The sequence below is a fragment of the Atractosteus spatula genome, chromosome 4 (genome assembly GCF_055471065.1).
Source record: "Atractosteus spatula isolate fAtrSpa1 chromosome 4, fAtrSpa1.hap1, whole genome shotgun sequence".
Taxonomy (NCBI): Eukaryota; Metazoa; Chordata; class Actinopteri; order Semionotiformes; family Lepisosteidae; genus Atractosteus; species Atractosteus spatula.
The window spans coordinates 3,381,146-3,397,140 of record NC_142709.1 but is presented as its reverse complement, the minus strand read 5'-3'; the positions used below and the strand labels follow the sequence as shown (position 1 = coordinate 3,397,140).

Here is a 15,995-nt window from a genome sequence, read left to right as displayed (position 1 = left end):
GTTACAATCCACATGGCAGACAGATTCAAGGTATTACATATTCGTCTTGGAACAAATGTGATCTTACAGATTACCTGCGACAGTCACTAAGAATACTGATAGGGATGGAGTTTGAGAGCAACTGTTTTCTCCATCCCTGCTCGCAGGGCTGTCGTGTTCCTCCTACAGTTTGCTTTCGATCAGAAAGCTTGCCCCGAGCAGTAAGGCTTTCAGTTTCTTGTCCAGATCCCGTGGGAACTTCACTGCCACCACGTCTCCAAAGTCGCCCTGAATGCTCCCAAAGTACTGTCCCGTGATGGCGCCGAGCTTGGTTTTCCAGTTCGGGTCAAAAACCTACAAGAGGAGCAAGGCGGACTCGCCGTTAACCGGCCCGGAGAGAGAATTCCTTCGAGTCCGAAACGCCGACGGCTACTTTGCGATCAATTTAGTTTACACAACCGAAAAGCTTACAGCTGTCAATTTTAAAACACCCTTTCTTAGGAATTTGGACCCACAGGATTGAGTTCGGGCAGTTGCTGACACTATTCATTCTAGGCCCCCCAGTTTGGTTTCAAAAGATTGAACTTTGCCGAATGCAGCCTGGTTTCTGGTTGAACCCGTTCGCCGGCGGCTCGGTTCTCACCGTGAAGTCCGGCGGGGAGCGGCAGGTGATGTAGCCGGGGCCCCTTATCCTCAGCGCTGGTTCCCCTCTCGAATCCTTGATCACGTACCGAGGCCCCCAGGGGTGCAACAGCTCTCGCACGTAGCCCACCACCGCCCCCGGAGGAGCCTGCACCTCCATCTGGAAAACGGGATTAAAGAGGGAGCACGGAAGACGCTGCCCGGAATGTGCAATGTGCACAACGCCTTCGGAACCGCTGCACGCCTAGAGGAACAAGTCGCACACGGATTTTGACAACAGCTCAGTCTGATATCATTGCCTCTTTACCGTTATCATTAACGGTTTGTACCCGGCTGTACAGTACATCGTCTGGCCCCGAGAGGTTTTGACCTGGAACTTCAGGCCGTCAAACGCTGGACAGAAGGGGAACAAGTCAAGGGAAAGTCCTTCTTCGTTAGCACTTTAAATTTGCTTTGACACGCTTTTCCTCCCTCCCCCCCAAAGCTTCCATTTAACTTTGAGACAGCCGTGACTCTGGTCCGCACTGCAAACGCATTTCAGAATAAAATGCGTGGGATATCTGTTCCCACTATCGCATTGTCTTCACAGTCTTCTTCTGTGCAACGTTTCTCGACAGACCCAAAGCCACAATGCGAGATTATGCCGCACCGCACGCGCTTCGTGTATTGGATACTAAAGGATTTTCTAGCGCACGTTTCCCCCCCCAACTCGTATCTGAACATGAACACTAATGAGCACCGCCATGAAAGTGCTGTCTCCTGTACTTTTCTTCAATTTGCAGAGGTAAAAAAATTGCTTGAGGAGCTTCAGAGTCCCACAGAGGAGATACTCGACGGCACCTCCCTCCGAGGTTTTCTGCCTGGAATAGTCTCCATTCACTCCAGAGCTTCCCTGGGCACGGACTGGCTGAGGGACAGCAGTTAATGTAGTGCTCAGATATAGGCCTTTACCAGGCTGAGACAAATACATGCTGTCAGGTGGTGAGGACTGAATGAACGTCCTCCACGTACACGTACAATCCATGCAGGACAGTGCCACCCACACTCCCACCACCACAAAAACATGCAAGATTCTCAACAACAGACACGTGTGAAAGCCAGCCTGAGCCTGATGCTGGATCATTAGGAGGCCATGATTGGTAAGGGTCAATGGGAAATTTGGCCAGGACACCAGGGTAACACCCCTACTCTTTTCGAGAAACACCCTGGAATTCTTAATGACCATATAGCATCAGGACCTCGGTTTTACATCTCATCCTAAGGACGGTGCTCTTTTACAGTGTAGTGTCCCCGTCACTATACTGGGGCATTAGGACCCACACAGACCGCAGGGTGAGTGTCCCCTGCTGACCCCACTAACACCTCTTCCAGTAGCAGCCTTAGTTTTCCCAGGAGGTCTGCCATCCAGGTACTGGCCAGGCTCACACCTGCTGATCTTCAGTGGGCTGCAGGGTGATGTGGCTGCTGGCCATACTGTCGCACTGCTCCTAATTGCCGGTTCTGCAGTAAACTGTGCCGGGTCGGGCGGCGTGATCAGTAACTGGTTTTGTTGTGTCCTAATGCACGTCCAGCACTACGTCCCTGTTGCCCAGAGCTCCTGGTCAAGGCTCTCTGCTGGGGGGAGGCGGCTCACCTCTTGCGCTCCCCACGGGAAGCACAGCGAGCAGACGAAGGGCTGGCTGAGGCGGATGGACTCTCGGGCACTGCGGTCATAGATCTCCATCTGGAAAGCCCGCCGGTGCCCGCGGAAGGGCTGGCTCTGGTGGTCGGTCCTCTGGACTGCGCAGTACATCATCTGGCCCCGCGCGGTTTTAACCTGGAATTTCTGCGTGCAGGGCAGGCCGTCAAACGCTGAGCAGAAGGGGAACGAGTCAAGGGAAAGTCCTTCTTCGGGAGCACTTTAAAATTGTTTTGACACGCTTTTCCCCCCCAGTTTCCATGTCACTTTGAGACAGCCGTGACTCGGGTCCACACGGTAAATGCATTTCAGAATAACCTGTGGTATCTATTTCCAATAATTCTTCAGAATTTTCTTCCACAGTCTTCTGAAAGGTTTACAAAGCAGAGCACAGAGAGCATTCAAATGAGAAGCCCTATTTACTTAGGCAACATTCCTTCAGTGATATGGGACAGCAGCTTTATCACAGACAACTCATGAAATATTGAGGACCTTAGTTCACATTTGTGATGTCAAAACATCTCCTAAAAGCTCTGCACAAATATCTGTGCCCTAAATCAATTTACACTGATCTTTCACTGGGATTTTGTACCTGCATATATACCAAAATACATTGAGCACCTGTTGTCACTGCTTTTGCGACTGGGAGACAAAATATCTCCCATATAGATTGTGAGCTACTGTATATATCTGGATACTAACCTTCCAGAAGAACTCTCTGGGGATGCAGGAGGACTTGGTCAACCTGAAAAATGATAAAGGTTCCTGAATGTAAACAATTATTCATAATTCCTTACACTTGTGTTTTTAAGCACTGGACACTCCCCTCAAAGTGCTTTACAGGTACTGGGGATCCCCTCCTCCACCCCCAGTGTGCAGCCCCACCTGGATGATGCACCAGTCCACTCCCCACACACCAGCTCTCAGTGGGGAGGAGAGCAGAGTGATGAAGCCAGTTCAGACATGGGGGTTATTAGGAGGCTGGTAATGACTGGTAAAGGCCAATGAGAATTTATGGCCAAGATGCCAGATAAAACCACTATCTTTTTGAGAAATGATTTGGGATTTTTATTTGGCCATACCGAGTCAGAACCTCAGTTTTACATCTCATCTGAAGGATGGCGCCTTTTGTTACAACATAATGTCCTTATATTATAGTAATGTTCACTATCCTGGGGCATTGGGAGCCACACAGACTGCAGGGTGAGCGCCCCTGCTGGCCCCACTAACACCTCTTCCAGCAGCAGCCTTAGTTTTTTCCCAGGAGGTCTCCCATCCAGGTACTGACCAGGCTCACACCTGCTGAGCTTCATTGGGCTGTCAGCTGTGATTTATGTTGGCTACATATATTTTAATATTTTTAAATGTGTCTTTTAATCTGAGACAATTTAAGCAGTAAGTATAGTATTGCTGAACAACTATTCAAGTTCCAGAAAAGGTACTGGGATATCCAAATTACTGCAAAGCACTTGCAAAAAGCTGTCTTGCCCACTACATAGTCATTCAGTTAAGTTCAATCCTTTCTCCTGAAAAGTATGCATCAGGATTTTAATTGAGTGGAAAATACTGGTAGGCTATGGACATTTTGACAATGAAGTGCCGTCGTTATTCCCCGCATAAAACATCGTTTTGCCACTGATAGGGATCAAGCAGGCATACACACCACCTGGTCTGGCCTGAACAAATGTACATTAGCAGTGGTTTTTACAGAGCATTTACACCGCTGTTGCTGGGCAGAACTTCCAATGCCTCTGGAATGAGCTGCAAGTGCAGCTTTTCCCCAGTAGATAGCGCTAGTAAGCCATCGTGAAATGACTGCAGCCAGTTGTTTCCCACGCACGTTAGAGGTTGTCCAAAAACCAGCCAGCTTTGCCAGAAAATTCCCATTCTTTTTAATTAATTGTCAAAAAAGAATCAAAATGTAAACTTTTATTTCAAGTACATTATTATTATTATTATTATTATTATTACTACTACTACCACATGGAATTAAAAAAAAATCTGTTGGAAATAATGTGGTTTTTGTAATTTAGGAATAATTGAAAAAAATCTCAAAACAAATTCAGCCTTGCAAACGTCTGGTGTTTGTATGCTGGCCAAGATCAATGTGACCAAACACCACTCTCCATGCTCTGAGCTTCTCCGTGTGTGTGAAAGATACAAAGCTGGTTGAGACTAGCCTGAAGCTGAAACTGAAGCTTTTCAATACTTCATGTTATGGGTTCTTCCAGCTATGAATGCTGACCCTGAAAAATGAGCGTGTGAGTTTTAAATCTCTCTTTTTAAATTTTTGTCATCCTGAACTTGTATTGTATTTCCCTAGTCCCTAGGGAGGTCATAGGAAAACTCTGGGTAGACAGGAAATGTGTATGAAACAAGCAGATCAGCTGTGTAAAAAGACATACTGGACACGTGATGAGGATTTTGAGTATCACACTTTGCAGTAAACAACACAAAGGCCTCCTGGGGTGAGGAGTGATGGAGCTCATCGCTTGCCTGAAGGGACACTTGCTGTGAACAATTCATTCAGCACAGAAGCCAATGGTCGGACTGCGAGGAAAACTGATCTTTCTACCTCGGGTTGGCTTAACGGGCACCTTCAGGCTGTAGTTGAACAATGGTCTGACACAGGAACAAGTAGAGCTCTATTCCCTGCTGAGAACAAAAGAGACACAACGTTTCTGCTGTGGAGCCTTCTTCGGGCGTGGAGTTCTTCAGGCTCCACAGCGGGAACGTTGTGTCTCTTTTCTTTTCAGCATGGAATAAACCTTAAACCATGGTATAAACAATTTTCCTTGCAGTCCTAGGTTCCTCTGCAGCTGACGCATGATGACGCAGCTCCCTACTTGAACTTCTTGAACTTCTAGAAGGTCTAACATTTCCATACCACAGGAAGCTGGAGCTCTGGATGAAGAGCATCCCACCTGCTCTTGGGCCTATGAATTGCATTAAAGCAGGAGTGGAAATGGACTGACGTGGGCTGCCCTCTGCTTGTTGGAACATATATCTGACGACACAGAGGTTCGGGGCTTGAGCTGAGACTTGGCCAATGGTCTGCATCCCCCCGTCACAGTCTCTTCCTTAATCACTGACATGAAGGCGCCTGATCAGATCTGCATCATCATATAATCATATGGAATGTGCCTGAATGGGCTCCAGCTATTTAAAGTGCATGAGTCACTCCTGACAGCAAGCTAAACCTTGAATCCCTGGAACGCTTGAGAAAACCCAGCTCGCTTCATCTTTTTCAGTATTCGGTTATTATATCCTAATACCTCCAGTATTACTTAATTAGCATTAATTCCAGAATATTATTAACAAGAATGATTGTCAGCTGAGCGTCCTCAATCTACAGTATTTCTGGTGCTTTCATGCCTTGTGAGGTGTGGTCTATCTGTAAACCCATAGAGTAAACAAGCTGCCTGCCTTACTCATCATGCCTTTGCGTTCTGGACAGGAAAGAGTAATTATGAGCGGTAGCAAACAATACGTAGGCAAGGCATTCAAATAAATCCTCAAAGAACGTGCTTTAGGATTTCTTCCATATTCTTACAGGTATGGCCACAGTGGCGTATGCCAGTCTAGAAATGAAGAATTAGGCAGCTGAAGACACATTGAAAGGGAAAAAATAACTTATTATAACTTCTAAGAGCATAGTGTTTGTTTGTTTTTTTGTTGTTGTTCAATCATCAAAACATCCATCCAAAACATCAGGAGATACAAGGAGTCTCCTCTTTCACTAGGAATGACAACACCCAGGATTAAAGCGTCATGGGAGTGAAAATTTGGCTTAACCCGCTTGGCTGAGGGCTGACCTCCTGGCCAGGGGACAAGGAGGCCAGGACCACCCTGCAGGGTGACCAAGGGGCATCTGCAGAGGGGGAGATGGGGTGGAGGTGGGATGCAAGAGACAAGAGAGATAGGGATCTCGTAGGTATTTATAGCGTTTGGGAGAGGAATGGATGTCAGGAGCGATTGCCAATTACTGACAGCAGAGTCTGATTGAGCTGGGTTGTTGTCATCCCTCCTGAACCTGTGTTATAAACTCCATTTAGTTGTCTCCACTTCTCAAGACCTATGCTCACTTGAAACCATGACATTAAATTCCATAATCTCAACTCGGTTTCCCTGTTTCTTTTTTATCTCACGTCGTGCCTTCAAGATTTCACAATATACAGGAAATACTCAGAACCCAAAGGGGCGATTGAGGCAGAGATATGACAGCGTCGTAAATACATGGAAAGCTTTTCTTCACGTGTTTTCCACCAGAATAACAGCAGAAAAGCCTGTTCACAGTGTGAAAAGGTTGTGAGGGAGATCAAGGGACTATTGGGCTATAACGTTGTTTTAAATGTTGTTGTATGAGGAGCCAATCCCTACCCCAATCTCTTAAAGCTGGAACAAGCTGCCTGCCCACCTAGAGCCACAGAAAACACCCAGGGAATGAAACTGACATCAACAGCGCCCGTATCAGCTATAAAACACGGGTCCGAACAGCAGTGAAGTAATTTGGTACCTAACAGAGGAGGAGCGCGCTTTAATTTCAGGAAACATACAGTATGTAAAACCAGGCATGTTCTGAGGGACGCCTGCGACAGATTGGGAGCTCAGGGTGTGAGCGACGGATGAAAGCGAGCTGTGTTAATCAGCTGGCAGGCGCGGAGGATTTCATTTCGAGAGCGGGAGTCCCGAGACTGAAATGTGCTGAGGCCAGGGCCCGCCTGGGCGCCTTCGGCTGGAGTGCTGTCCACCTGGACTGCCACAGAGCTCCGCACAAGACTGTTCATGAATGGAGGGCCGTGAACAGCTCCTGCAGCTCTGGCGCTTTGTCCAGACAGCAGCCTGTGTCCAGTCCTTCATTCTTGTACCCACTGAACAGGACTCGATTTGGCAGGCAGCCAAAGGCCCCACCAATCTCTCTTTGGTCTTTTAGCATTGCAGTGGTCTTATTTCAAAATGGGCCCAATTCAGTGTATAAAAGCGTCTTGGAACAAAACAGCATGCACAGTCTAGCAAGTGTTTGGAATCTGTGGTTCGGTGCACACCTATCTGGGAATGTCTCCCAGGAGACTGAGAACAAAAACAGGCTTTCTCCCTGTAGCTATCATTTTTATTTTAATGCTTTCAGCCTTTCAACGCCCAATAATGCCTTTATAACAAAACTCAAAACAGCTGTCAACACCCACCTTAGTCTTACAGCATTATGGGATTCTTCAAACAGTGTTTTTCTTAATTTCTCGCAATACCCAAACTGCCTGGGCCTGGGGCAGGATCGATCATCTGGTGTTCTGCCATTTGTTCTAGATGAGCTACATGGTTTAGGAATCATCCAAGATTTTTCTTAAAACTAGCAGGGCTAAAAAGGAGCATTCTAATAAAAGTGACTAAGTAATAAAAATGAACAGGTGCCGATAAAACAACCTTTCCAAAGTAAAAACAAAGACAAAACACAGCACTACTACTCCCGCTACTACAACCGCAACCGCCATTAATAATTACACAAAGAAGAAATACAAATAACATGTAAAAGGTTTAAAGTTTAACCTAACTTAACATTTCAGTATTAAGTATAGAATGTTTTTCGTGCTTCCGTAGGGTGGAAGTTTTGGTTTGTAAAGTGGTGTCCATTTAACCATTTTTTTTCATTTGATAATTCTTTTTTAGAGCCCGATTCTCACAGTGGCCTTGTTTAACCCAGCACAGCCACTGATAAGGCTCTCCACAGCAGTGCAACAGTTCTAGTCTTTACCCTCAGAGCACCTCTAAAGACACCCAGGACAGAGATTAGAACACAACCTAAGAGGGAATTTATGCTGGAATGGTTTACTAGGGAGAATGACGCGGTTGTTATTATCTATATAGTATTTACTAGGAAAAAAACTGTGGCGAAGGGATGTCCACTCTCTGCTGATCAAGGCAAACGTAACGTTCTTACTCTGCGGGGGTACAAAAGCATCAAGTGCTGACAGAAGGTGAAATAACAGCACTTCCTGAAACGGTGACCCGGGGAACTGCTCTGCACGCTAGGCCAGTGAAAAGCTGTCTTGCCTCGCTGAGGTACTCCAGTCCAGAAGAACAGGACTCCCCGTGCCCGGCTGCTGGCGCTGGTACCCATTCCACTGTTTGCTTGGAGCCGGTCCTTTTCTCTTGAAGAGAAACAAGAAGAAAGACACATTGCCCATTACCGTACATTGCCTTGATGAAAACAAAATGAGAAACAAAGTTCACTGTACAGAAGGATGCAACGTACACCTACCACTGTGAGCTGAGGATGCCTCTAATGTCTGATGTGCAACTGAAAGGAGAAAGTGGGAGAAATTTCAGCACAGGGAAGGGAATGTGGAAAGAGCTGCCATATACTTGGATGAATCTCAACGTTAGTTTTTCAAATTAAAATAAAGTACAGAAGCTACCAGTTTATTAGAGTATATGGGTTGACATTCGCTTGATGCTCGCAAGACAGCATTTTTCGTTTGGGCAGCTTTTTGAAAACGTGAAATCTCGAAATGATCACATTCCAAAAAGAAACTACTTACCAAGTTCCCAGATTCAGGCTCTTTATCTCTGACAGGTAAATCACATTTGTCATAAGAGCTACCCCCCTTCACCCCTCCCCAGAAAAATAGCAAATTATCTGACTTAAATGGATGAATAATATTACTTTCCCACAAGGAAAGCCTTAGCCTTAAATACAGAGCGTACTGTATATTTAGGCATTTTGTCCATGTTAATGATCAATTTAAAAGTTTGTATCTTGGTTTACAGGGGAGTAGTATATTTTGCTATGCTTCACCCCTTAAAACTGCGAGAGCAGGCTGGGGTAAGGGGAAAAGCTCATTTCTAGGTTTTCAAATGTTTCTGTTATATAAGTGCAATGAATGAGTGGGCAGCAAAAAAGCCACCAGCAGATATTTCGGTTAGAGGAGACTCTGGAAAGACAGTCAGGGATTTTCTGATCTCTGACGTGTCGCGCTCTGGAGAACTGAGCAGCTTCTAGCACCTGCTGGGAATAAGCCGGAGTAAAGTTTCTATTTAGCATTTGAAGACGAAAATGTGAATGCAATGTGAATGCAACACAAAAACTGAAATGCTGCAAATTTCACCTGCTGCAAATTAAGAGAAAGGAAAAGAAAATAATCCCCTTTAATGTGCCTTTAAAAGTATCCCAGTTGGACCGGTTCATACTCACCGTACGTTGGTAGGGTTAATGTTCTTTTACCTGCAACATTTGAAGACTGGTTACAGTTTACACAGCTGGTAACTGACCCATGCAGATATCACAGGGAGCGTGGGCCCACATTTCAACATGCTCTTATCTAACAGTTGTGTTTGGTTTGTAAGCAAAACTCTAGTCTTCTGCATGTGCTTCTTTCCTGTATCTCGCATCTTTGCTTTTTGGACATTGCCGTCAGGTGGGACACAGCCTTCAAGCTGGCTTTAACCTCTCTTCCGTTAAGCTCCAGGATGTATCAAGGTAACAGAAAGAAAGAGAAAAGACTGAGGACCTTCGGTCCAGTGTGACTCGATGTCCACTGGAAACTGAAAGGGTGCTGGGAGTTCAAAGCTGTGAGAAGCAGCTCCCCTGATCAGATAACTTGGCTATACTGTACATGGATATCTGTGAGTAGAGAATAATGTACAAGACAGCAGACGTGATGCAGTGTGTTTGAGTGTGTAGAGAGAAACAAAATGCGAACCAATTTCCAATGGCCTTCAGGTGTCTCCGCAGCTGACATAATGAAAAGGCTGTGGTTACACAATCTGCTCACGATCTATTGCATTTCAATATGTAACTGTAATCCTAGTATTGATTATGAAAAAGCTGTCACTACTTCCTCTGTGGACTTCTATGGGAAGCATTTTACAGAACTCTGTAAAAATGTAGAACTCTGTAGAAAATAATATTTTACAAAAAAAACCCCAAAACAAAGCATAACTCTAAAAGCTTTTTCTGTGCTTGGCCAATATATTGAAAGGTTATCAGCGGGGCAGTGTCCACCTGATAAGAGCAACCAGTGAAAATACCTTAGTCGGAGGTAAAAAAGATTGGAAACGTCTCTGTCGCAGACAGATATACCATAGAAAGTGTTTTAACTTCTGCTTATCAGCGACAGCTTAAATATTAAATCGTGAAGATACAGCCATTGAAATGAATAATGTATTCCGTAATATTAACTATTCATCAATAGAAAACGAAAATTATTTAAAGGGGCCGAATAAACAATGAAACATTGTTTAAATAAAATTGTAGAATGCACAAGTTAAAACTCATACAGAATATTGTGCACATGTTTGTGGTCACAAAATGGTCGCAAAAAATATTGCTGAACTGGAATGAGTCCCGCATAGAGCAGACACACACATTCCTGGGTTTAAAGAAATGTTATCACTAAAGGAACAGATAACTAGATAACTAAAGGAACAGGGCCTTTCTAGTTTTAAACCGAGAGCACTATAATGATTTAACCTCACTTGAGCAGAACCCTCGAACAAATTGACCGTGTCCACCCGATGGATTGTGCTCAGAAGCCCCAGTGAAACACAAAGCAGAGAACACAGACGGAAAGCACCCGCAGTCCTGTTCTCCAACAGGGGAACAGGAGGCCCTTCCACAGAGGGTGGTGGGAGGTATGGGACGAGCTACCGAGGCATGTTGTTGAAGCTGGCACCTCGTCTTCTTTCACAAACAGCTGAGGGGACTCCCGTTTCTGGAGAGCAGTAAATGAGTCCAGAAGGACAACAGATGATACCACAAGGCTGCCACACACCCTGGAACCTCAGGTACCGCAGGTGCCCAAGTGAAGAGTGGCAGGGCCTACATCCTGTAGCTTATTCAGTGCCCTCCATCAGAACGGTGTGCATGTACTGTATAGCTATGTGTAGCTAGGGGAGGAAATCAAATTGACTCTTTTTTAAGGCCTTATACTCCTTTATATGACACATAGTTACTTTTTAGTCATCAGGTGAGATTCCTAACGAGTTTCCCAGGGCAGGTTGTACAGAGAACAAAAACACCAAGCCAACACTACTTTCTAGCTCTCTTAAACAAATCACAGGGCAGCTCTTAATGTATTTGTGAAAGTGTACATTTTTAAAAATGTGAAGTCTAGTACTGTGTGTACCTATATATTCAGCGCATGCAGAGCAATCAATACAGAGAAGAAAGCATCACATTGACATTATTATCGTTTAAACTCTCCCAAAAAGCGTGAATCTGTGAAAGAGAAAATTTATAAAACTGCGAAGTCTAGTACTGTGTACCAGCATATTCAACCCACTCAGGTATGCAATAAAATTACTTCACCCACAAGGCAAGCGTAAATTCTGTCTTTCATGTTTTTCCAGCCCAGTGTGACAAAAAGAAAATTACAAAACAAGGTTAGGTGACTAACCTACTCTTATCTATATTTTTAGAAGCTCTACTAAGACCCAGGACCATATTTACAAGATAAGCTCATAAGATGAGAGATGAACCTAGTTTTGTTGTTGGAAATGAATGAACATTATCAAAAATACTTACTTTTAGAAGTCATTAGGATTTCGTTTTGTTTAGCAAAACTACGTGGAGAAGCAAAATAACACCTGTAAAATAAGCAGTACTCAGTGAGGGTTATATTTCTGCTGTGTTCAGTCATCATTTTAAAAAGACTCTTCGCTTGCACTTTACTAAAAACATGAGTTTCAAGCCTGAATTAAATAACACAGACTAGACATGTTGCTGTTTGCCTTTTTTATCCCATTTGAAACACAGTGCAAGCTTTTTTGAACAAACTAACCTTCTCACAATTATCAGTGGAAAGGCTCTCTGAAGGTATAATTAATCAGGGCCTGTTCCTAGTGCCTAAATTAGGATAATGCAATATCACAGAGCAGGAGGAACAACAGTTCTTCATGATGTGCCTGTCAAACATTGGGCTTATGAAACACTCTGTAGATTCATTTACCAGACAAAATAAGAGGCACAAAAAAGAGGAAGAGCAGTTTTCTTTAGAGTTGCCCTGTGAGAGATCAAAGAGGATCCTTTTAAAGCTTCCTATAGCTTTTAAATTAACTTTAGCAGGAATGAACTGCAGAGGAAAGTAACTTATTTGATGGGAGAAATAGCACGAATAGGTGGCATTTTATAACGATAGCGTTATAAAATCAATATCCGAGAAATAGATAAGATCCCAGGTTTCAGAACCATAATTCCAATCTGATAGCAACAACAAAGAGACGATTCATGCAAATCTGTGCTCTGATGTCTTTCGTGCATCACGCTAGTTCAGAAGTGCATTCGTATCTCGTAAACCATCCCTAAGACGCCTACTGTGCTTACGGAGATCAGGTATGTTGCCTTATCTGTTTATGAAAGGCTTACTTAAGAGAATCCATGCAACGTGGACATGGCATTACTCTCCTATCTCAGGAAGCCCTTTCCTAATTAACATGCGCCCAGCCCAACAGAAAATTAGCTAATTGCTTGTTATTGCCCAAGGGCTGAATACGGACAGGCCTGCAAGTGGAATCACCTTGCCTGGTGTGGGTGAATTGATGACAGATCATCAATCCCAATCAAGTCCCATTAAAAGCAAGCAGGCATGACCTTAATATTCTAAGGGCTACAATCGAGTAAGGTTATTCATGTCGTGGTTTCTCCATCCCCTGTAATAAAATGCACAGATCAAGAGGAAAGTGCAGTTCCAGCCAGATCCAGTAAAAAGCCATCTGCTGAAAGGAGGTCTGTTTATGGACAGTTAATGGTATATCAGCTCTATTTAGCCCGTGTGGACTTCACAGACAATTGAACTTGAAAGTCAAGTGGTTTTCGTTACGATGTCTCATGAAGATCCCTCAATCCGGTCATGAAACTACTCAAAATAATTTTACAATTGCTGAGCTTCCTTAGATGTTATTCAGTTTGGAAAGCAAGTCTGCCCAGTCTCCTCAGATGAATTTTCTGATGTTCTGTTAGAAACCTCTTCTTGTTCATTACTAAACCGGTGCAGATAGTAAAGGAAAATCTCAAGGTGCTTGGCTAACTTGTGTATCAATCATATCACCGAAAATAAATTCAATTAATTTATTAGTGTTAACATGCCTTCTGTAATGCAAAGGTAAAACATAGTATTTTTCACTTGTTTTAAACGCAGTTGCCTTCACGCTAGTCAAAAGCACTGAGGCTTTTAAAGTTACTTTCTGTCAACGGTGTTGAATTCATGTTTATTTCTTACCGTGTTTGGGAATATTTCAGCGATAATGTCCCTCCAACTGACTGACCATGAAGCCGTGGCCCTTCTCTGTCTGCACAGTGGGTATGTGGCTTTTTTTCCTTCTGAGTCCTTTATACAGAGCACCAGACCCAAAGGTGTGGCGTTTCTGCCTAACACAACCAGTAATCTCCTCTGTGTGAGGTACTCACTCATTGGGAAGATTAGCAGTCCATTTAGACGTTTTCCAGGGATAAGACTCTTATCAATATGTAACGTGAGGTGTTATAGAATATGGGCATTTAATTGCGCCACTGCCAGGTATATAGTTGCTGTTCTGTCAATACAACTACAGCTGGACAAACAATGTGCTACTGTAAGAATCCACAGGCAGCAACTTAATTGTAGCTTTGCTTAGTTTATGCAAGACCATCGTCCTTGACGAACCGCTATAAAAAGAAAGCCTGTGTTGAGGAGAATTTTGTATAATTTTGTGTCATGGTGGAATGTTGCAAAACGGTGCTTTTTGCAAAACAGCCAAGCATACAAACCATCCCTAAAGAGCTGAGAGGGTGGAGGGGTGATATTGTGGCCTTGGTGCTTCTGTTCTGCCCCAGGGAAGATGGCTCATCCCACCCCTTTCATTGTCAATGTGTGGGACACCTGTCAGGCGACAAGGACAGGTTTGGGAAAAGGCTCCGGGCCTCTTCTCAAGAATAGAGGGGCGTGATGCAATACTCCTTACTGATATAAGAGCAGGGGGAAGGAAGGCAGATGTGATCTGGGGACATGAGTATTTATTGGCTGGGGTTCATTACAACCACACTCGGATAAAACTCTTAGGGCTCACTAGCAGAGTGGATGGAATTTATGACAACAAAACACTCTATTACATATCACTTTGGGCTGAAAACATGACACAGGCAAAGGAATAACAATAAAACGTCAATTTCAAGACATAAAGGCTTCTATAGATTGTTAACCTACAAAATCATTGCCTGTACAGGAATTACAATTTTACTTTTTTAGGCTTTCCTCGCAAAGTAATTTGAGAAAATATGATCTATATTGTTCAATGGCTATACAGAACTGTAGTGCGAACTTCTACATCAGCTGCACCTCAAATTATTAGTCACTCTGAAATAAGCCTGAAGAATAAATGCCACTATGCGACCTTTGAACGATTTAAAAGAAAGTCAAACATAAGATCAGCTGAGTCTGGACATGCCCAAAGAATGATGAAGGTAGTTTCACAAAGCATTCATACACACCTACAGCCACTGAGGATCTAGTACCTGTTGCAACTGAAAGACTCGCCGCACTGCTGTTACTCTGGAAGGTTTATTGTCTGGGCTGTAGCAAGTGCCACTGTCCGTCGCTTCTCATTAACACTCAGTTCACGACGACTCAACAACGCTCCCACACCTGCTCGCTCACGAGCACCGCTGGGTTATCGTTACAACCTTTAGATGATCCGTATAAGCTTGCTTATCATCTAAATCTCCCCCAGTCACACGAGAACGTGACTTCTTCATTAATTACATCCACACAGGCTAAAGGGTTCTGAAAGAACACACTGAGAGGAAAAGGGAAGCTGTCCTAACAGCAATATGAACTGTTTTGTATGATGTCATCTGTGTTCTTTACCCACCTGTGCGCAAACTTCCTCTCTTCTGCTTCCTAACACCAGTACAGCTGACATCTTTCTTGAACAGAGAAGCTGTTAAAATGAGAATTGTTCCCGAAACCTGCAAACAGGTGAACAGGTCTGACTTTTGCTGAATGGAAATGGTAGTTTCACTTCTTTTACTGAAGCGATAGCAAGCTAGGTGAACATTCATTTAAATTTTGGAAAGTGGGCAGTAAAAACAAAAGCATGCCAAAGAATTTAAAAAACTGGGAAAGGTGTAATGGCATACAGGTGAGAATACTGATATGCCCTGGGTATCGTTTTTATTTGAAAATCTCATGTCATGTTTAAATGACATATTAAACTGGTGTTGATGCCACCTTCTAAATCCTTCTAAAAATATTACAATTTCACACTAGTCTCCTACAAGACTGGGTTTTACCTTTATAAAGAACCTTCCACCTTTAGCAGGATGGCCCCTTTCCCCAGCAGTCGATTTTCTCTGTGACATCACTGTCTGTATGGATCTTTTCATTCCCACAGCTGCCCAGAGGTGACAGATTGACGGGAATCTGCTGGATTTAAGTACACCATATTCTGGATGTCCATCTACAACATTTCTGAAGTTGTCGCAACCATGCGTGTCCAACTGCTCCAAATAATCCGCAAGATAACTTTTCTGCTTGCTTTATTCCACCAAAACACCAGTGTTTACTTTAATTAGCTCTGAAAATGTCCTTCTGTCATGACTATTCCTGGTTGCCAGGCTGGTTCAACCAGACAAGTAACTGGGAAAAAAGAAAGGATTCTTGGTTTCCTGGATCAACAGATTGGTAGTCTTTGAATACCTGCAGTTTACATGTACACTTGGGTGTGT

The 15,995-nt window shown here is 43.9% G+C and overlaps 1 protein-coding gene and 1 long non-coding RNA gene across 2 annotated transcripts; both read right to left on the bottom strand.

The window, feature by feature from the left end:
* Positions 1-162: 162 nt before the first annotated feature.
* LOC148835642 (phospholipid scramblase 2-like) lies at positions 163-3,086 on the bottom strand. Its single transcript, XM_088914692.1, has 4 exons — positions 3,002-3,086; positions 2,255-2,472; positions 623-781; positions 163-333 (listed from the first exon to the last, which is right to left on the bottom strand). Exons 1-4 carry the CDS (start codon positions 3,084-3,086, stop codon positions 163-165), a joined length of 633 nt encoding a protein of 210 aa, XP_088770818.1.
* A 5,478-nt stretch (positions 3,087-8,564) lies between these two features.
* On the bottom strand, positions 8,565-11,862 carry LOC148835641 (uncharacterized). The gene is made up of 3 exons (XR_016090996.1): positions 11,820-11,862; positions 9,489-9,518; positions 8,565-8,594 (listed from the first exon to the last, which is right to left on the bottom strand). It is a non-coding gene; the product is annotated as an uncharacterized LOC148835641 (long non-coding RNA).
* Between the last annotated feature and the right edge of the window lie 4,133 nt (positions 11,863-15,995).